This window comes from Scatophagus argus, chromosome 9 (assembly GCF_020382885.2).
Source record: "Scatophagus argus isolate fScaArg1 chromosome 9, fScaArg1.pri, whole genome shotgun sequence".
NCBI classification, from domain to species: Eukaryota; Metazoa; Chordata; class Actinopteri; family Scatophagidae; genus Scatophagus; species Scatophagus argus.
Genome location: NC_058501.1, coordinates 14,137,395 through 14,160,399, shown reverse-complemented (window position 1 = coordinate 14,160,399; position 23,005 = coordinate 14,137,395). Strand labels below are relative to the sequence as shown.

The following is a 23,005-nucleotide window of genomic DNA, read 5'->3' as shown; positions in this document are numbered from 1 at the left end:
CACCAGAGTGACCATAAGCTAAAAAGTTCTTTATTTTTCTGTCTGCTAGATGCTGATTAAGGCGGGCTTTAAACGGTTTTGTTTGTGGGTGGGTGCTCGTATTGATTGACATGCTCATGGACCATTAAGGTAACGCGTTAAAGCTGTACCCCTTGACGCATCTGGAACTTTCTGGATTTCAACCAATGAGCAGACACGTCAAATGTAGGCCAGTTTTTTTTTTTTTACGATTCTCTTGTAAATAAACGAATGACAGAGACGCTAGTGATTTTGCTTCCAAAATATTGTATCAATACGGAATCCGATTACTCGATTGTGTATTCAAGGTAATCAAGCTTTAATATTATCTAACTAATGACAAGCAGTATAAATTCATACAATAAATATCGACATCGCTGTAGTGCGAGAAGTAATTGAATGACAAAGCAATGAAAGATTAGCTGCTAGTGGTAAAGCTAATGCTAATTGCTGACATTAACAAGCCTACTCAGCTCTTTAAACCTACCACAGGGATTTGACTAGAATATAAAAGGTAACTATGCTGCATCAAAAGTAACAAGCAATTATCCCGATGTCAGTATTTTATTGCCTTTGTATCTATGTCGTTAACGGTTAGCTTTCTCGCTAGTTAATAACACGAGCTAGTATATGGCTTTACAGTGATGTTTAAACTGGCTGTATCGCGCCATTCTCGTACTACACAGGCGACTGATTTATCTGTGCAGAAGTTGTGCTCTCTTATGGACAGTTACCTCAGCGCGTCTTTCTGTACGATTACTCTGCAGGCTGCTTTGGCAACGTTGATGTCATTCCCACCCGCCAGTTTGCTGCCAGCCAGTGGAGTCAGACTGTATCGTGCCACAGAGGTAGCTTGTGGCCAATGCCACAGGCTCGACCTACCGAGAGAAGTGGACTGTCGACCTCGGAAAGAGCTGGCGAGTTGGCCTCAACGGAGCTGTCCTGTCCCATTGTGGCTGTTGGACTGAAGAGGGAGTGTCTGGCAGTAAAAGTTGGAATGTCAGAGTTAAATAAAGAGGTGGTGGATTTGGTTTGGGGAAGACCCACCAGTGGGGGAGTGTCTGCCTCCATTTTCCGTAGATGGACTCAAGGTAATGATGTTTTGTCTCAGCATGATGATATGAATAAAAGTGTTTATGCACAACAGGAAATACACTTGAGTTAGAACTGCTTATTCATCTCCGTGCAGTGGATCCAAGGTTTAATTCCAACAAAAAGAGCACCAAAAGAATATGTTGTTTTGTTGTTCAGTCATCCTCTGTACCTGGGGGTCAGACAAGCAGTTAAATACCATGCTGTTGTGTGTGTGATTGGTATGCATATTGCACAGAAACATTCCTTCTCAAGAGGTTAGCTGGAGTTCCGTCTATGGCCTTCAACATGAGTGTGTACTTGCGGTTTTGTAATGTGCATCGGATGGGTTACTGTGAAAAAATGATAAGATTCTCTGTTGACATGATATTTTATCTTCATCACAGGATTTGTTTTTAGTCAGAATGAGCACACGGCGCTGGAGCAGTTTGAAGGAGGTCCGTGTGCTGTCATTGCACCTGTCCAGGTATGATCGAGTTCAGCTTCCTTGCAGTATTATAAGGAACCAGTCTCAATGTCCAGTATATTTACAAAGTAATGAGCCCTCACAGACCTCCTACATACTCAGTGGTTGGGAGTGGAACTTAAACTTGTGTTCCATACAGTGGGTCAGTTTATTCTGCAACATTCCAAGACAGTGTGTGACAGATTGTTGATCATATATCAGTAAGGGCAGACTATGAACAAACAACACATAACAAGTAGCATATTGCACCATGGGATTTTTCTTGTAGATTTGGAGACTGAGTTTGTGTTTCCTTGCAGGCATTCCTCTTAAAGAATGTTCTCTTCAGCAGAGAAAGTTCCAACTGGAGACAAATGTCAGGTAGGTCCATAGAAGTGATGGGTGGATGAAGCCTTATGAAGCTTTGTGGCTTTCTTTCTAATTGTGCCAAAAAAGATTTGAAGGTTTGGGGGTTTCAAACTCAGCAAACACAATGACTTGTGGTGGCTTATAAAACTCCAAAGGCTCGTCACACCTCATTGATATTAATAGTTGTACCCTCATATGTGTGCAATAAAAGTTCAAAAAGCCTGCATGTTATTAGTAAAATGCTTGTGCCTTGTCGAAAAAGTTTAGATAAAAATATTTATGCTGACATGGAACATTAAACTGGCGAGAGACAAGTTTTTTGTTTTAATGTAACATTCTAAAATAATTGTTGTTTGCACAATGTGTTGGTTATAGAAAAATAAAACCATCTGCATTTTAGATTTGTTCAGTATAATTTTGCAGTTTCGTCTGTCACCAAGCGCAAAATCTCCAGAGAAAGCGAAGACTCACTGGCAATCTATTCACCATATTAAGGCACCATTTCCGCCTGCATGTAGACTAACTGTCTGAATAAAGTCAGGCTTTTGTCCCGTGTTGTAGATAGTTGCCACTTGGGCAAAAATGGAAAGCAGTCCAGTTGTCTTTGCAACTGCAGCACCAACAATCATGTTTTTAAACTTCCTTGTTGATATTAAAATATCTCAATCATTCCAGTTTCTTCTTATTAAACTAATAGTATGCAACACTATTAGCGTATAGCTGGAAATGGCTTCAGAGTATACCTTGGTGTGGCATTTAAAACTTCAGATGTCGTCAGCCACATGATATTCTTCATTCAACACAATCTTCCACTAAACATACTGAAACATTGCACTTCACAGAAGTGAAACAAGCTTTGGAACTTCGGTATCACCCATCTCTAATGGCTTATTAATTCATGCATGTTTTATGCTTGTGTCTATTAGAGGAGGAACAGAAGACTGCACTGTGTTCTACTCTGAGTGAAATCTTGGAGTCCGCTTGTTCCAGCCCTTCCACAGGGTTCTGCTTGGTGACCTGGGCCAAGGGGCAGAGCCCACATTCTAGTTCACATACTAACACACAGACGCAGTCTCAGTCGCAAACCCAGGACACTCCAGAGCCAGAGAGCAGCCAGCCGTCTCAGGAACAGCAACCCAGTGAGTCCTACGTGTGTCACAGTCCCATAGTAGATGCCTGCATGTTATGTTAACAGCACACAAACATATGAATGCTCACTTATTCATCCAACCTTAGTCTTAACCATTAATCCCCCAAAACAGTCATTTTAATGATAAGCTGTTTGACAGTGTGAAGTTTTTCTGTCACGCTCTGATACTACAATGTGTTTGTGTGTGTTGTACTTAGCTGTTTTGGCTGCCGAGGACCTTGGCTTTGAACGATTTCACAGTGTTCTCAAGTAAGTGACACTTACTCACTGCTGCCTAACACCTTGCATCTCGTACTCGTGACTGTCTCTTCCTCAGCACAGATTTTCTTGACATCAGTAATGCTGTGAGTTTTGGCAGAGATTAACACCTTACAAATCTTTGCTTTACAATAGCCCATATGCCGTACTGTGCTAGAGAGCTACATATTTCTCGAAAGACAGCATCAGTGGAGCGAAAGGGTTGGGCAGTATTTCATTCATCTTGTCTGAAAGAATTGGCATTTACACTGAATTAGCTATTTCGCTTTGATCATAAGTTGACAACTCAGCACTTTCACTGATTGTCTAATGCACACACAGAAAAATACCTGTCTTGCACTCATCCTGTCTGTCACAAATGCACAAACTACATGAACGCAGGGCTGTGTTTGCCAGAATAATAATGAAATTTCACCACACAGCATACTGGTAGTTCAGACCACAGTCAGCAAAAAAACAGTGCTGACTCACAGTGAAGAAGTGCTTGTAATACTAAGACGGACAACTCCATTAGCAAGTTTTGCAAGGTGAACCAAAAGAAGGCAGTGACCCCAAATAGACAAGATCAGATTTGTTTTTCCTTTTTATTGTTTTCTGCCCTATTGTGAAAGTTATCTTTACCAGCCTGACGCGACAGACCTAGATATCAGTCTCACTGATCCTAACCCAGCCATTCTTTTGTCCTTTGAGTGTTTCATAAATTAACCTGAAGTTTGTTCCCTTCCTGCAGTAAGCGGACTGTGTTGTCAGTGTCGGGTCTCAGAGAGGAGGTGCTGTCTCTCTACCACACCTGGAGGGGGTGCTGTGGAGTTTTGCTTTTCCTCTACTCCGTCATCCTCACCAAGGTAAAGGAATGGAAATGGCTAGATAAAGGTATTAAAAACTGTTTAAAAACAATGAGGTGTCTGATGTTTTCTCTGACATATTCCGAATATAGTGATAGTGAAATAACACTTTTAAAAACCTGAAACACAAAAGGTTTTTTTGCTCTTCATTCATGGACTTGCAATCATTGTCTTTTGTCAATTTAAATACGTTTTTACTGTGTGTTTAAATGCAGACTTGTCCCCTGTCTCTGCAGGGCATTGAAAATATAAGAAATGAGATTCAGGACACAATGGAGCCTCTTATAGACCCTGTGCATGGCCATGGCAGGTATAAAATCACCTCTCTTCATCATGCTTTTATGTTCACTTCAGTTAGGCCGATACAGGAAGTTAGAGTTTTCTGCAAGGTAAAGGATACAGCATATCTTAAGTCATCTCAGAAACTCTTGATGTCTCTTTCCTTATCTGTCTTTTCAGTCAGAGCCTGGTGAACCTCCTTGTAACTGGCCATGCTGTCTCTAACGTCTGGGATGGAGACAGGGAGTGCTCTGGCATGAGTAAGACTTCTGTGAAGTGACTGCATGCACACACAACAGACACACCACACTTAACCACAATCCCAGAACTCACAGTTTTACAGCCTTAGATTTAAACCATATCCACCAGAAGGCAGTAATTCTTATGTCCCACAGCAATGCACACAAATTAATGCCAGTTTGACACAATTTAACAAAATCTTATTTTGTTGTTCTTCTTTTCTCCCTGTCTTATAGAACTGCATGGAATTCATAAACAGGCATCAGTTGGCTTCCTCACGCTTATGGAATCACTACGCTACTGCAAGGTATAGACACATACATGTTCCCTAAAACAAGCAAATTGAGCAGTGGGTGTTCATGGCAATTATACAGAGGATTTGGGGGGGTTTATGCCTATGCATTGGCAATAGCCCTGGACAGAAACTTTGTTTTTGAGTTGTCTGAATGTCCGTCCGTTCATCCCATTGTCATGAATACAATATCTAAGGAACTCTTGATTTATTGAATTGCTTCAGATTTGACACAAACCCTCACTTTGACTCAAAGCTGAACTAATTACATTTTAGCAATTAAAACCTTTGGCCTTAACTCAATAATTAAATAATTAAAATTTCACACAAATGTCCAATAGCGTAAAATGATGACGCAAAACTGCACTGCGACATAACAGTATTCTGCTAAAACATCTTTCTGGCCATTGTTCAATACCATATTGTGATTGAGATTGTGACCATATCTCACATTTGCGCAGATTCATCACAAACATCTTCACTGTAGACATTGTCTGAGTGTATGTGGACAGACATGGATGTAAAGTGCAACTTGAACCATACAACTGCAGTCTGATAATTCTAGTTTTTAGATAAAGACTCACTGTGACTTGAGAGTGACATCCACTATATACATTAAGTGAGTGCTAGGAATACAAATAAGTGTGCAGATTCTCAGAATTACTTCTGACCCTGAGATGTGAGACATATCCAATATGTGAACACAAACCACAATGAGAGCTCCTCTGTCAAAATATGTGTTTGGAAGGAACAGTCCCAACAGTCTGCAAACTCCCCACTTTCAGTCCTTACACTTTTATTTTCTGACGCACATGTACTGAAACACAGAATTACTTAACACATTTTGTGAATACGTGTGACGTGACACATTGTAGTTGTCTTGAAAAACAGGAATCTCGGCTATTTATTTATCATTGCCAACATAAGCGAGACCAAAATAGCTGGAGCTGAGACGTGGATAGGCAATAGGCAAAGTAAGCAGCTATAATAAGCTAATAGCAAGTAAATGGTTGCCAAAGTAACTAGAGGGCTGTTAAGAGTGATTTAAGAGCCCAACTTACCAGTATGTTGAATGAGGAGAGGTTTTCTCATATGTGTGCTGTCTATTATTTTCTTGTATGGAAATCAAGTTCAAGCTGGATATGATGCCACTGCTCAGAAGAGCATATGAAACGTGTTTAACATTAACATTGATAATATAGATTTCATTACATGCAGCGAAGTTACTTGCTTTTCATATACTGTGACATGTATCCTCTGTTAAAATATTAATGTACTTCATGAAAAAAGGCTTATGTTAATCTTTTAAATAGTTAAAAATGACTCAAAATAGACACTCATTTGATACGCATTCTTTTCCTCTGTGTGTGTGTGTGTGTGTGTGTGTGTTTCAGGTCGGGGCATTCCTCAAGTCTCCAAAGTTCCCTATTTGGATCCTTGGCAGTGAAACTCACCTCTCTGTGTTTTTCACCAAGGCAAGTTCAATACACTCATCCATAAGTGACCAAACACATATTTCATTCGCATAGACACACAGAACGTAACATAAGCCAGTCTCCTCAGCAGGTTAGAAAAACCAAAATATGGAATGTGCTTAAAAGATTTAATATAGTGCAGCTCAGATATCACTGTGGGGGAAAAAAGAGAGGGAGAAATAGAGGGGTAGGAAAAATGAGAGCTGGAGATAGTCATATATGGCCAGTACTGTTTCTTGGCTTTTCACCTATCCAGTATTTTAAGGGAATATAAAGCTCAGTTTCCAAAGAGGAGCCTAACAAGTGCGGGAAGGCCCACACACACACACACACACACACACACACACACACACACACACACACACAGAGTCATATTTATGCTCTCTCGCTTTCTCACCCACCCACACACACACACACACAAAAACACACAATTTTAGTTTCTCAACCATCTGTGATTAACTAAACAATTTGCGGTTATATGTGACCGTGATGTAAATGGCTGAGTGTGGACTCGCATGAGGACCACCATTTACAGTGTACTGCTGTCTACCTTCAGTGTCAGGTTAATTTCTACAATATGGATCACACATTTCTCTTCTGGCACTTGTTCATAAGAACATGTTTTTTTGTTGTACAAAGTCGCCCCAGAAAAAGCACTGAGGAACTAAATCGCAAGCAGGTGCTTTAGAATATTCATGTTTGGGTTCAAACGGCATCTCAAGAAACATTAGGAATGGGCAAATTAGACAGAGATTTAAACACAGCAGCTTGAGAAATAATTTTGCATGGAACAAGATAACACACTGTTGAATGACTGACATTTACATACATTTTAGAGAGAAGATGTTGAAAGATGAAAGAAAGGATCAAAAATTACAAGACACCTGTCTGGAAAGAAAAGAGGATCCATCTAAATTTTCTGGGTCATATGTCATATGTGAGGTTCACTCACTTGCCCAGTGTGTGATTTGTTAGATGTCAAGAATTTGGCTGTTTACATGATAGTATCACTGAACAAAAATCCCTTGCATACTTGATTATCGTGGACAATGAAGGCAATTGGTGTGTGCTTTGCCACCCGGAAAATGGGAGTCATTTGCCAAGCTCAAGAGTGATTACGGTCTTGGTATTTCGGCCATCTGAAGTCGTCTCGTCGAACTCTTCGTTCAGCTTGAACTTGACTTCTGTGGTCTTGAAGGTACTCTCAGACTTCGTTGAATTAACTCGAGTATCATCTACGGTGACTATCAACTTTGGCTTGGCCAAGTTGCCCATTTTCCGAGTGGCGAAGCCCACGCCGATTGCCTTCATGTATTCATCAAGGTTCTCACTGGCAGTTAGAATCCAGTTTCCAGCAAACTGCTCAACCAAGATGATGAAGCTCAGTCCCGCTGCACAAAGGTGCAGACACAAAGATAGATCTTATCGCATCTTAAGTGCAGTGAATGAATGTTTGTAGCATTCCTGAGGCTTGTGTTTGACTAATCTGTGACATTTTGTGCTGTATGTGCATAAAAATACATTCACACAAGGTATAGAATGCATGCTGTAATTGGGGTCAACCCAGCTGTTGTAACTCTTAGAGAAAGTTTTGCCCTTGGGTAGAAGTATGAATCATCAGATTGCTGTGCTAGTATGGATGTGTGTACATGTATGGGGATGCACTCACCCAATTTGCACTCAAACAGGCATGTTTATCATCTCTATCAGTGCACTTGTAACATAATACATTGCTGTAGCCTGTGTACTAAAGCTGGCAGGTTTAGTTGTAGCAAATTGATTCTCCATGCTGTTGTGTGAACACCACCAGAGATACAGAAAAATCCCAAGCAATCATCTCCATAATAACGCCACACCCTTAATATACCATTGATTAAAAGCTCAGTTACATGCATTAAGCTTACGCCTGCCAGGCGAGTGGATCATGTGTCGGCTCAGTGATGACCCAAAGTCGTCATGCATGCGCTGATGACTTACCGATTGCTACAGCTCCCTCAGCGCTGGTGACATGTTCACATATACACACACAGGCTGACTCTTACACACACATTCCAGAGCACCAGGAACCTAACCCTGATTAGCATTAGTGTGTGTGCGCATGTGTGTGTGTTCAGGTGGATGACTTCCTGAAGGGAATGTGAATCCAGAGTTCCCATCTGGTTCCTTTTTTTTCTTTTTTTTTTGAGCTGGAGACTTGGAACACTTGAACACACATGCTCACATACACTGACGTACATGGTTAACATTACACTATGCCTGGTCTATAGCTCTGAGCCCCAGCCGAAGGGGTAGGATGTGGACCAAGAGCTTTCTCCTGGTGGATCTCACTGAGTGTGACCCTGTCCTCCTTGAATCAAGCCTATGTTAAGAGCACACTGAGATTTCCCAGGCTTTGTGATGACAAAAATACACACTACCTAGTTATATAGCTTTTAGTTCCACTATAGAGCCATCCCCACAAAAGCAGAAAACCTGATCCTCGCATCTGATGTGTCAGCGGCTCCTTCTGTCTGCCACTGGGGACGGGTGTGTATTCCCCTGAGTCGCTGTCAGTGTGACTGTGGCTTTCAGACCATCAGCTTAATAGCATTAGTGTTTTTATCTAATCTGCCTTCACAAATGCCATTCCACCATCTCTGATCTGTACCCACACGCCCACTACACACAAACACACACACACTCACACACACACTCTCTCTCTCTCTTTCTCTGTCCTCTGTATTAATATGTTTGTGCATGTGAAAAAGAGTCTGAGTGTGTATAATGACATGTAATGGGATCTGTTTTTAGACAAGAGTTTCTGAGACACCAGAGTAAGAAGAGAAAGGAAGACAGAGAGTCAGAGAGAAGAGGGATGGGGTGATGAATGAGACTTATCATGCAGTATGGTTAAAAAGGGATTCTTTCTTCCTTCCTTTTCCCCCTCTTGTCTTTGTAGTAACTATCCACTCCAGTGTACTGCAGGTTAGTTGCCCAAGAAAAGGATTCCCTAGCATAGCTCAGCCAAACTCTTCACGTTATTGGTCCCTCGTGGGAAGGAAAGAGGAAGAAAGGAAGTAGAAAGGAAGGAGGATGCACTTTAAAGAGTGATGCAGTGGTCACTCGGGAAAGAGAGAGGAGGGGGTGATCCTCCTGTGACATTTCTCAACGCTCTTTACTCTCCTCACTGAGTGATGAGGTTCACAGGCTGTGGCTCGGCTTCTCGAGGGAGTTACATGTGTGTTTTTGCATGTGTATGTGTACAGTAGTCGTGTACTGGGTCAGTGATTTACTAGGAGGGAGAGCAGCCGTTGTGGCGCTTTGTGTCCCTTAAGACTCCTGCTTCTGTCTGCACATACATGCAACATGTCCTTCGAGGACTGGTAGGGAGCAGGAATTTGAAGGAAAAGCAGCATGCAGACACAGTTAATATAGGTCAGTGCCCTTCAGAGAAGCTTTATTTGCTGGGCTGTATTGATGAAAATCATTATCATTATGTCAGACATATTTGTGAAATAAAATATTCACAGTTCACGGTTTTCACATAAATACAAAAACATAAATATAGTCCATATTCCAAAAAAGCTGGGACCTCATAGCAGAAACATAGAAAAGGATAATGTGATAATGTGTTAATCCCTTTTGACATGTGCTCAATTGAAAACAGCACAAAGACAAAATATTTCATGTTTTAACCTCATTAACTTCATTGATATTAATAAATATATGCTTCTTGTGAATTAGATGCCAGCGCCAAACACAGGAGAACAGGTTTAATTTATAACAGGTGATTGTATCATGACTGGCTGTGAAAGGGCTATCCTTTAAAGTCTCAGCAGTTCACAAGCAGGATGAGGCGAGGTTCATCAGAGAAACACGTGATTGTATGAAGGATGTTATTACATGACAGCACTCTGTCAAGCCGTTGTTTAATGCAGTTCATCTGAAAATTATTGTATGCCGTTTTTATTTGTGTTTTACGCAGCATCACAGTTTTTTAAAGGTCTGTGTTGTAATAATATTTAAAATAATCACATTGATTTACAGTATATTAATATACAGTATATTAACAGTAATTGTGTTCCATTTTTATGCATTACATGAGATGAAGTCCTTATTTAGTATATAAACAAAAACCTTCATGACAAATTTTGTTAGTTTCTGATGACATCTTAACATTTCATAGAAATATGTCAGTAATAGTAACATGATTTAACCATATTAAATCATATGACACTGGTGAGTTCATGAATAATGATACTGAAGTAGGAATCAGTATTTTAAAACAGGACTGGAGTATAAGAGAACATAAGAGTTTTGTGTTAAGGAGGATTACTTTCTCTTCTTGCTGTGATCAGAGGGCGCGGGCCACACACAAACACAAAATAACAAAGCAGTGTACCTTAACAGTCATTAATAATCTGTGTCAGGTCAGACCAAGGGCCATTGTAGTTGGATGAAAAGCTGTCTATGTCAGTGTGTTTGTGCTACATTATTCTTCCTTTTCCCTTGTGTGTCGTTTGCGGCTGTTATAGGACCCATCATTACGTTATATAATATCTTCTACTGTCTCCTCTTTTTTTTCTGGTGAGACATTCTTTCTCCTCCAAGACAGCTCCATAAATCATTACTTTGTCCTGTCTGTCACACCTAAAACACACTCACATGCACACACACACACATACACAAATGAATTGTAGTCGATACTCCTCACACTCCTTATGTAGCAAGAGAGATAGATAGATAGATTTTCTGTACTCATAATCACATGGGACACAAGTTATTTGAGGTTAACAAAACAAAAAACAAACTCGCATACAAGCACACATACGTTCTGCGTAACAAGCCTCACATGCAGACTCTCTCGTCAATTTGAATCACAGCCTGTCATGTAGTGAGGCTGTCGCTGCCTGCTAGGAACAATTCAGGAGACACTGTTTGAGACCTCTGCTTTGTTGTCTGGAAAACCGATCCCTTCAGACGCACTCTATGGCCACTCAGATCCTCTCAACACACACAATAGCCCTTTGGCTAGACCGGAGGGACAGAAAGAGTAACTCTAGTAAAGTACCATGCCTGCCTGTCTTTCCTAAAGTACCTACCTGCACAAGGAGATAAAGGATGAAAGGGAAGAATGGAAGAAAATGTCAAGGGTAGGAGGGCAGGAAATACTGCAAAACTGGAGTACCTACTTAGCACAGAAAAAGGCAGGTAAAAAGGGCTAAAACCGGGTAAGAGAAAGGATTAGAGAGGAAAAAGGCCTACAGGGTATGTGTTGTCAACCTGAGAGAGCCATGCAGTCCAATGATGTGCCTAGAGATGAAGGTTGAGGCAGTGGTCGGTAAAGCTTCCCCAAAATGACACAAACTGTAAAGGGGTTGATAGACATCAACCGAGTTTGGTGCTTTATCCTCTGTAGGAGGGTGTGATAGAAGAAATCTCATCTGATGATAAGAAATAAGGGTTCACACACATGCTCTGATGTGTAGACAGTACAGTCAGATTTGATCTTTGCTATCTGGGACGTATCTGCATGTGTCGATAGTCCTGATTTAACTGAAAAGACGGACAAACACAAGTGCTCCAAATACACCACAGCCTTTTTTGGTCATTTGAAATTGTTGGCCTCTAAATAAGACATGCTTGAGCTCGATAAACATGTTCTGGTTTTGCTCCAAGCAAATATTGTGCATTACTTTGTGTGTTTAAGTCCTCACGGTGGTGTGTGTGTGTGTGGTTCTTGCTTTGTTCCTGTGGAGGTTAGTTTGTTGTTTCTCTGTTAAGGTCAGACTGTGGGGATTGGAATGCACTCCATGATTTCATAAGGCACACTTACAAAGACTTGGCATTAGTGCAAAAGTGTGAGAGTGTGTCTCTGCATCTCCGCATGAGCATGAGTATTCTTGCAGATTGAGAGGATGGAATACAAGCTTGTTTTCCAGTATAAGCAAACACATTTTGGCAGGAGGCAGGCCTAATTAATGCACAGATTCTCTCTTTTGCGCACACACACAAACCGTTACACAGTAGGAATGAGAGGAAAGAAAGCACAAAAGCACACACTTACACACACCTTCCCTGTGGAGTGTGTTAGCTCCATGACATGTTTTCCAACTCAGCAGCATCTTCCTCAGGCCTCCAATAAAACACAGATCAAAGACAGGCAGGCAGACATGTCATCACATACGCACACACACACACACACGCATCGTTTCTGCTGCTATTATGTTGGTCTGTGTGTGATCTTATGCTCACACAAATCAGTATCTCTTTCTATGTATTCATTGTCCTCATATTAGTGTCTATAGAATGGAAATAATATGTGTTGTGTTTGTCTTCTGTTAGTGTCAACGTTTTGTAACTGTGCTATCACCAGGTGATTTACACACACACTGTGTCCATCCTGCTCTTGGAGATAATAAACTGTGTTAACTGGGCTGTGGTTCACGAGGCACACAGGACTTAAAGCAGCAGGACTGTGTGTGCCAGACTAAGATCGATTAAGCTTCTCATCACCTTGGGAAGAGATACGTGTTTTCTTAGCTCACGTATGCTGTCCTATGACTGTAATGTAAGTTCAAGTTACACATTTTCAAAACAACTCATCTTTCAGGACACATATTTCATTACATTTAGTGAGTTTGTCTATAGACTGCAGTCAACCACTGAGGCTTAGCACTGTATTCCTCCCGGGACAGCAAAATGACCCTTGTCCACCCCTATAAGTGAAACAGACATATCTGGCTAATGACAAATCTACTGTCAGATTTATGGAGCCTGTAATGTTAACACGTCAGGACCCTGCTACACTCTGTGTGACAGAAACAGTGTGTGAGCCTTTCTGTGCCTGTTTTTCTTTGCATCTGAAGAGCCGGCAGCTGGGAGTCATCTCTTCTCTGTGTGTCCCCCTGAGCCCCTCTCTCCCATTCTTTCTCTCTCTCTCTCTCTCTCCTTGAATAAGCCCCAAGTACAGTAATAAGTGGACAATGAAACCCTAGCAGCCTGCGTTGATCTGAGGCTCAAGCTTTAATAAAGGCCAGCTAAAGGAGATGAGCAGGGTTCGTTTGCCTTCTGAAAACACCCAGTGTTTGTCCAGTGCTCCGGTGTGATAGATAAACTTCCTCCCTCTCTGATATGGAAGAACAGTGAGAACCCTCTGACTCTTGCCTATACACTTTGCATGTGTGTGTTTGTATGTGCGTGCGACAGCCAAGGCTGAAAAGCCATCTTTTTGTGAAGTATCTCATATCATCCTTCTATCTCCTCAACTATTAAGACCTACTATGACATCCTCGCACTCCTCATCATTGTTTGCTTGCTTTGCTGGAAACTCAGAAACTAATAGTTATCCAGCTGTTTAACTTGGTGTAAGCTTTGCCCAAGATCTGACAGTAAGGTTAAAAAAAATTCAGATAACACTTAAAAATATGGGGGGGAGAGTCGGGTCGGTGAGACGGCATTCCTATCCCATGAGATTTTTCACAAGCCTCTGGATGAGTGTTAAGGGTTGAGGATGCTTAAAGTAAACCTGGTAGTTCAACGCATCATCCAACCACACACAAGATGGAGTGAAAAGCTGACTGAAGTGTGAAAAATTATGTTGGATAAATGTAAGAGAAAGGCTTTTATATGCTGTTAGATGATCTCAGAAGCACTTTCTTTGAAGCATCATGGCTCTCTCAGTGTAGAGAGTAAGGAAGTGCTCATTTAATTAGCATGTACATTCTAGGTCAGTCAAAAGGGGCATCACCCTCTTGTACATGCATACACACACTCTTTCATTTCTGATCTCCCTGCCAGCACTGCTCTTTCTAAACCTCAGCAACAAACAAGCACACACACTGTAGAGCTTGTCATAAATCACAGACTGTATATGTAAGACTCGATTTCCTGATTATGTGCTTGGAGTGAAAACAAGCCGTCTGACTTTATCAGCAGATCAGTTAATAACCCAGTGCGTTCTGGTGATTGCACTGGACCCTTAGATTACGCGTAGTTGGACACACACATGCATGTAACAGTGTACATTAGCAGTGCATGTAGACCGCAGCAAAACCTTGTCAAGAACAAAATCTGTCAGTTGTTATTGAGATCTAGGCGGTTGGCACTTCATGCTGCACTATTTCAGCAATGATGAAGCCATATTTAGTCATAATGTGTGTGAATTCTTCTCTCCCCAATGAATGGAAAGATACATTCATTGTCTTACTGCAACGTTCCCTGTCTCCTCACTTTGATCTTTTTTAGGGTCATTTTTAGGTTAAACATCTTTGTGTTGTTTTGCACAAACTCTCACCTTGTTCTCTTTTCTTTCTTCTATCTTTCTCTCACATTTATTTCTTCCCGTCTTTCTGTTTGTCTTTTCTGGCTGTCCCTCTGTAGGAAATGTCCCTGGTAGGTCCAGAGTCTCCCTCAGAACAGGCAAGGAGGGTCTTCCAGTCATTTGATCCTGAAGGTAATGAACAACAAGTGTGTGTATCTTTTTGTACTGTCTTCATTACCATTATGATGCCAATGACTCGCTGCACACTTGTTTTTAAAAACATGCTTTATTTGCTCATTAGTACATTGCCTACATGAAAATCCCGGCACACAGATGTACTTTAATTAATCCAAGCATTCATCTAACAATGCTACAAAGACTGAGAAAACAATATCTCGGTCCTGTTGTCTTTCTCTTCTTCCTGGTTGAGCAGATGCATTTATAATCCCCCACTGCCCTCCTCATCCCTTCTGTCTTTTCTCTGTTATTTTCTTCTCCAGGCATAACAAGGGTCTGTTTCCCTCCTCTCATCTCCACTGTTGTTGTTTAGGTTGGTGAGATCAGCTCCTCTTACAGCTGAGTCAACCATCCTGCTCCTTCCCCTCTCCTCCTCCTAAACCTCAGTTCTTGTCACTTCCAGGTGACTGGGGTAAACGGTGATGGGAAGGACACAGAGAGTGACACAGTGACAGTAGAAAGTTAAAGAGAAAACTGCCTTACCAGATGAACTAAAAAGAAGTCTGCGGCAATCACTTATGTGGCCTTGAGATTATAGTGTGCGATGTTTGTGTGTTGGTGAGCGCTTATAGACAAGGAAGAGAATAGAAATTAAACATTAACATCTTCCGCATGAGCGTGTTAACATCACACATGGGGAGCTGTGATGCCGCAAGAGTGTTCAGCTGAGGATCTGACTAACTTGCACATACCATCATAGTTATGTGTTTTTATGTGTCGTTCTCTGTCATCATAAACAACGCTATTCACTGCCTGACTTGTAGAAACAACATGTTGACTTCTGTGAGTGTGTGTGTGTGTGTGTGTGTGGTACAATGCTGTCTCGGCTGCTCCAGCAACTTCACCAACAAATATGCAGACTTAACTGTCTTTGTTTTTTTTTTGTTTTTTTTTCTTTTCGTCTTTCCTGTTGCCCAAAATACCGCTTCATACATTTTCAGATCCACTGCTGCATATCATCTGCCAAGACATTCTGCAAGCCATATGGTCTTTCCTCACACACACTTGTGCAAAGACACACAAATGCATGCAGGGGCCACAGTAGGTGCATCCACAAAAATAATACACATTTCTAAACACATGCAATGAGGATGTACTGTACATGACACACCATTCACACACCACAGTGTATACACACATACCGTAGCTAGCAGCACAGTTGAGTGCTGCGTGAAAGGGCCATAAATCTGTCCGTGTCATGTGTAGAGTCAGCACAGCTCCATGTGCTGTAGAAAAGGGGCGCCAGACTCATTCACACGCACGACAGTGACTCACCGTCGGCGACACTCACCAACCCATACCCTCAGCATTCTTAAATGCTTGGTGTTTGTCATTGTCTCTGTGTAGAGTATGCATGTGTGTGCTCTGGCTGTCAAACTGTCACACTGAGATTGACATCTGCAGTTGAAAAAGCGAGATTGAGATGCTCAACAGCGAACGAGTAGAGCAGCTGTCAGTTAATCTTCCTCACAACGTGCTAGGGGTTTAAGTATGTATCTAAACAACAGGCCACACAGGCTCGCATGCCAATGTTTAAATTAGGCAAAATTTGCAACTGCCCAGATACACACAAGTACACTTTCGGCCCAAAACACATGTTTGTATTTTAAGTTTCTTCTCTCAGGTAAAGCAATCATCTCGGCTATGGAATCTAGGTCAGAGAGAGAGGACAAGGTGTACGTGCATGTTCGTGTGTGTTTTAGTTGTGTCAGATGAGTTCATTCCCTTGGCCCAATGATGTAAATACTGCTTGTGCCACATGTGTGTTGGTGAAGCCCACACACACACACACACACCAGTTTTCAGATGATGAAGCCTGTATTTTGTGTTTGGTCTGGGGTCAGCCAGTACATCAGTCTGTCTTTATGTCTCTCTCTCTCTCTTTCTCTCTCTCTCTCTCTCTCTCTCTCTCTCTCTCTCTCTCTCTCTCTCTCTCTTTCCAGATAATGGCTTCATCCCAGAGTCTCTACTGGAGGACGTGATGAAAGCCCTTGACCTTGTCTCAGAGCCTGAGTAGTAAGTGCTTGCATGTTCAAGGCTTTGTGTGTGTGTGTGTGTGTGTGTGTGTGTGTGTGAGTGTGTGTGCACCTGTAGAGTTTCTAAAGTTCTAATTCCTAAGTCACGGCCAGGCCAGGTCAGCGGCCCTGTGCTCAGGTTTCACTACGAGGCTACTATAAGCCCGCTATAAAAGCTCAGGAAGAAAGAAAGAACGAAAGAAAGTTAGAAACAGAGGCTTAGAGGGAGATCATTAACAGCAGGAAGAAAGACTGAGAGAGGGAGGAAACGCTTTAAAGTGCCGCTTCAAACAGAAGCACGTTCTCGTGTGAGGACCAGTAAGCCCTAATGCTGCAGCCTTGGGCCTCGCCAAGTAACTGGACCACTGATGTGCTCTGCAGACCCCCAGATGGACGATACATCACAACACAGCGCAGCAAGCTGTGGGGAAACTCCCACTGTAAACAGGCGAGGTCTCATTCCTTACCGCACAATGAGACGCTTATTGCAGGGATTACACCATGTGAAAAAAAGCAGCAATTTTAGTGCCTGGGAAGGGGAAAATGATTAATGGGTGAATCTAGAATTACCAAATCGAAGACTTTGATCACTCATGGAAGATGAGTGGAAACTGTTTTCAGGTTGTCTGTGACTTAGTATTTCCACATTGCATGTGACCTATGACCATCCACTGCTATCATATGTGGTAAACCAACCTTGTAGACTCTGATTGGTCCCAGAAAAAGATCAAGATACGGCGCCAAGAAATTACAGTCTTGTGACCATTTGTTTTAGAGTGTTTCATTTAGCTATTCATACTCAAGATCTAAAAAACAAGATTTCTTGATTTTTTGTTTTTACTTGAATATATGATTGAAAGGGTATAAATCCATCCACTAATTAACTAAATACTCATAGGATTCTTTCAAGCTGTTTTAGACCACTTCAATGAACTGCTGGATAATCTCTTAATCTGGAAACTGAACAGCCAAATATAGAATGCCATTAAAAAAAAAACATGAATTTATCCAAAATTATGTTTAATTTCATTGTGACAAGAATGCAGAGATGTATCCTTATTCAAACATAAATCAACTTGGGTATCATTACTATGTCCACAAAGTCACTCACCCATTGACTGTCAGTGGAGCCAATCTAGAATGTCAGATCCTAGATCACACTTTCAAGCAACATTAACAGATTAAAATCCTTGTTATTTTCCTTCTCGCTATTTGTTTATGTGCAATTCATAAAGAAGACAACATACAAATTAGAGATAGACGCTAGTCCAGACAAACATCAGCTGATTACATTGTAACGCACACATGAAGATGGATTGGACACAACCAGTAACTGTGGTGTGCTCAGCCTAAGTGTTAGCGTGCGACATCGTCTCATGACCGGTCAATTTTAAATGATGAACTCGTACACTGTCACGCACAAGTAATTTGTTGTTAAAAATGAGATATTTTATTGATCCCTGAGGAGATGTTGTCATTCTCTCACTTTGCTGCAAAGAGAGCAGATGGCTGGTCATGGAGCAACACATCGGATAGATCTAGCTCTTTGTTGCTCGATGACGCTTCAGCAGAGTCACTGTCTGCTCTGCATGCTCTCCTGTTGCACACGCTTCTTAGAAAAATGGATAGATGAAGAAAGAGTCGTTGCCTTCCCTCTGTGTCTCGGCATAAACCTGGCTTCTCTCCCCACTACCTTAAAAGGGCAATCTGACCAGATATATTTTTTTTTATCACAGTGGAATAACGATAACACTGATCTAACACGAAGGAATGTCTGGACAGAGATATATTTAGTTGCACCATGGTAGTCATGAAAACATGCATGCGCTCACCAAAACATGCATTATAAGTGCACACTGAGTGATGAGGTGGTTGTTAATATGACTCTGTGTTCATACATAAAACGTCACAAACTGTTGGCTCCCTCCAGCCCATCTCTTTTTTTTTTTTACCTGCATGCCCCTTTTTCTTTTTTCTCTCTCTCTAAATTTCTTGATCTGTTTTCCTCTGCTCACTTTTGATTTACTCCCTTTCCTATCTATGTCTTCTCAGTGTCAGTCTGGTGAAGACCAAACTGGATCCAGAGAGCTTAGGTATTATTCTTCTGGGCCCGTTTCTGCTGGAATTTTTCCCTGATCAGGTATGTGTGTCTGTGCGGAGGTGGACTTTAAAGATACACTCACTCTGTGACACATACCTTCCACCGGCCTTACGATCCGTTTCTCAGTTAACCTATTGCCAAAATAGTACACACGTACACACATGCTGTTTGGGTGACACTAATATCTGTTTTCCAAGCATATGAGGAATTCTGCTTCAGCAATTCAAAGGTTTTTATGCCAAAAACATTGCTGTGGTTTCTCATGTGAAACGTACGTGTATGGTGTGTTCACCATCATATGACGTTACTTGCCGAGAAGCCCGGAAAGGGCGATAAAGACGCCTTTTTATGAGGCAGAGCAAGCAAGGAAGACAAGAGAGGGAGAGATAGAGCGGAGCTGTGTTAAAGTGATCAGGGCTTTAGGGACTTGCCAGTGGAATGGCCCCTGGGCCGCAAAGAAATTATAGTACCATTAGCCAACTGGACACACACACTCAGACACACGTGGGATTGGAGTGAGGGTTAGGGTTTCATATATAGGCATATAAACACGAGAAGCTGGACACGCTCTCAGACAGCACGCTCTATTATCATTTTGCACCTTTAAGTCAAAAGTCACAGAAAGTGTTTTGGCTCAATGTCATCATTCTTGTAGTGTTGGATGCTTTCTGGTAATTGGAGTTCGACTTTGCTTCAGTGCACGCACACACACACACACACACACACATATTTAAATTTAACAAGTGGGATTTAACCTTGAGCTTTGGTTGCAGGCAAAGATGTTTCAGTTTGACTTTTTGGTTCAAAAATGTTCTGCCTCTGTGTGTCTCTTGCTCCGTTCTGTGAGAACAGTTTGCCCAGAGACTCTCCAACAACATTGCATGTTTTTCACTCTGTTCCCCGCCTGTGTTTCAGGATTCAGGAATCCCAGACTCGTTTCCCGTCTACCACTACAACGGACTTAAACAGTCCAACCACAACGAGAGGGTAAGACACTCTTTCATAGTCAAATTTTTCATTGCAGTCAATGGTGGTACTTTCTTTTCCTACTCTTTCCCTCTTACTGCCTTTTATTATTCTTCTTGTCCTGTCATCATTCACACACACACACACACACAGTTGGAGGCAGCCGGCCACTCCAGAATAAACAGTAGCTATTGTGAGCCTAATAGCCTGTCCATCCATCCAAAACCCCTGGCTTAGCCTCCTATTTCTCCAAGTCATTTCAGCACGGAGGCGACTTTCAACAGCCAAGCTGTGATAAATGTTCAAACGCAGGCCTATTAACCAGGCTTAGCTTGATGGATGATTGTCAGTGGATGTAGTTGGTGGCTGTGCAAAAAGCTGTTACTCAGGAATATCACTTTCTTCTCATGTCAACTTTGTCTAGTCTGTGAAGCTGCTTTTTTCCATACTGCTACCTGAAAATGCAGGAATGGCATCACATGTGTGCTCACACAAAAGCACACGCCTACAAGTTCACACACATACACACATGGCAGCATGGCGCCTATAAGGTTGTGATGGCAATTCCATTCCCATAGCTCCAGATGGGAATAACAGACCTGCTGACAGCAGTCTCCTGCAGCTGGTATATGTGTGTGCACTTCTGAGTGTCCGTTGTATCCTTGCATCCATCCCTAGCATCTCACCTCTGGCCTCTTCAGCAGAAGTGTCTGAGAAGAGAGTGATAGAGCTGAAGCCTGTCAAAGTTAGCAGAAAAGAGTTTAAAGTTGTGTGTTTAGTTAACAGTGTATTGACCTGTGCGTGTGTCCTCAGGTGGAGTATGTGGAAGGGACAGCTTTGGTGCTTGGTTTTGAGGACCCCATGGTTCGAACAGACGACACTCCCGTCAAACGCTGCCTGCAGACCAAGTGGCCCTACATTGAGCTGCTGTGGACCACCGACCGCTCCCCGTCACTGAACTAGCCCTTACTCAGTCTGTGTGTGTGTGTGTGTGTGTGCGCGCGCATATGTGGACACACACGCACACACACACACACACATATATACACATACACACACATACACATACACACCGTGCTTTTCGGTTTCCCTTCTGCACACCGACCCTGGAAGGTCAGCAGATTACAACGACTGACGTACCTATACGACACAGACGAATGAGTATGAGGACGAAATGCACACGAGAGACCGAGACAAACACGTTAGTGGACAAGTGGAAAAAGAAAAACACGAGTTCCATCCTGTCATTTTCTCTCACACATTCCACTAAAATGCAAAATCACCTTTTAGATTTCATGCTGTTGTCTGTTCACCATGGCTTGTAATTGACATGCAGGATGTTGGTGTGATTATTTAAAAAAAAAAAAAAAAAATGTGAATGACTGCTTATTTTTAAAGCTCTGCTCTGTGCCGACACCTCTGCTACAGTTTAGCAGTAGACAGCTAGAAAGTGTTTAGAGAGCAAAACTGGTTTGGTTCAACGAGTGTGTCACCAAATTACATTCTGAACCACATGTACAGCCAGTGGACTGTGAAACACTACTGTTAATCCAGCTATAGGACTGTTTGAGGGAAAACCTACCAAAGCCTTCCACACATGAGAATGAACATACACACACGCACGCACACACGCACATACACATACACAGTATCACATCCACTCCTAAGTGTTTACAGTGTAAAGGGACCAACCCAGAGAGCTAGAGAACTGAACATGAGGTTTCACAGTGTTTTCACCAAGATGAAGCTGGTTTTGGTGCTTTGTGTGTGTATGTGTGTGTGTGTCTGTGTGCACGCATGCACTTCATGCACTACACATGGATGGTTGATCCAGTGCTCATGTATTTATTATCACACTCAAAGGTTCTGGAATAAACACTTTTTTTGTTCAAACGCTGTGTGGTTTGGTAGCTTTAAAATCATAATGTCCTCTCTGGATGTGTGTGTGAGTATGAGTTTGATCTTTCCTTCATAAATATCATGTCCTGACCTCGACTTCGGACAGCCTCAGGTTTCAGGCTGTCCAAGGTCTGTCTGAGTCCCCTCAACAATAAATCACACATTAACTTGTGTTTTGTGTCCCCAGAGACTAAATAAGTAAATTCACTGAATCTCTCGGACACTGATGGCCTCTTAAGTACCTGTAAATATTCCTCTTAAGACAAAAAACTGCATTTTGTTCACAAAATCACAGTTCATCACAGTTCACAAAAAGAAGACAAATGAAACACTGGCCTCCTAAAACAAGCATCAAGATATGTGTTAATACATTATACAATTACAAGTATTTAGTCCTGGACATGCAGATCTTAACTCAGTGTTTGTGCACATACAGATACTTTATCCAGAATGCATCTGTGCACAGGACTGTTTTAATATTGGCTGGATGTGCATCTAATGGGTTTGTCTAATGGAGAAGGGATGCAGGCCTAATCTGACACAACAATATGTTTAACTTTCTTTATGAGTTTGTAAGGAGAGAAGGGGAACACGGGCATGGTGTGTAGAATATAAAGCCCTACTGTGTGTGTGTGTGTGTGTGTGTAATAATCAATCCAGAAGGACCTGCAGTAAATCAGTGTTCAGAACACACTGGCAGACTGACAGGCCTTAACCTGAGCAGCATGAGCAAGTGTGTGTGTGTGTGTGTGTATTCCTGGAAATGGGATATCTTTGAGAGTTTTATTGGATGTAAGACAGTGGAGAAAATGATTACAGATGAAAGTGTACACACACAGACACACACACACACACACACACAGAAACTGCACAACAAATCGGCACTAAAGCCAAACGGGGCAAATGAGCAGGAATGTCTGCCTGCTGCCTCTTCACTCCATCATCATCACAGGCTCCTTCTTTCTTGTCAGTGAGAGGAAAGTAAGGCAACACATCTGTCTTCTATGTGCTTATGTCTTGTAGTTTGCTTTTTTTTGCCTTGTGTAAGTTTTTACATAGAAACAAGGAACAAAGAGCAGACC

General features: G+C 41.9%; 1 protein-coding gene across 2 annotated transcripts; it reads left to right on the top strand.

The window, feature by feature from the left end:
* The first annotated feature begins 59 nt into the window (after positions 1-59).
* Positions 60-21,430, top strand: mindy3 (MINDY lysine 48 deubiquitinase 3). 2 transcript variants are annotated; one of them, XM_046399466.1, is made up of 16 exons: positions 60-204; positions 786-1,109; positions 1,497-1,576; positions 1,876-1,936; positions 2,851-3,063; positions 3,272-3,323; positions 4,063-4,177; positions 4,414-4,487; positions 4,637-4,716; positions 4,933-5,003; positions 6,383-6,463; positions 14,825-14,897; positions 16,886-16,958; positions 19,010-19,097; positions 19,974-20,045; positions 20,838-21,430. In XM_046399466.1, exons 1-16 carry the CDS (start codon positions 186-188, stop codon positions 20,985-20,987), a joined length of 1,626 nt encoding a protein of 541 aa, XP_046255422.1. In that variant the 5' UTR covers positions 60-185; the 3' UTR covers positions 20,988-21,430. The 2 variants fall into 2 exon arrangements, with proteins under 2 accessions (XP_046255422.1, XP_046255423.1); XM_046399467.1 differs by having other exon boundaries at positions 198-326.
* Positions 21,431-23,005: the final 1,575 nt, after the last annotated feature.

Bases quoted from the DNA above. Each gene is read 5' to 3' on its own strand.
- mindy3 (XM_046399466.1), top strand. The intron at 4,488-4,636 runs GTATAAAATCAC...CTGTCTTTTCAG, and splicing joins CCTGTGCATGGCCATGGCAG to TCAGAGCCTGGTGAACCTCC. The intron at 14,898-16,885 runs GTAATGAACAAC...CTCTCTTTCCAG, and splicing joins CCAGTCATTTGATCCTGAAG to ATAATGGCTTCATCCCAGAG.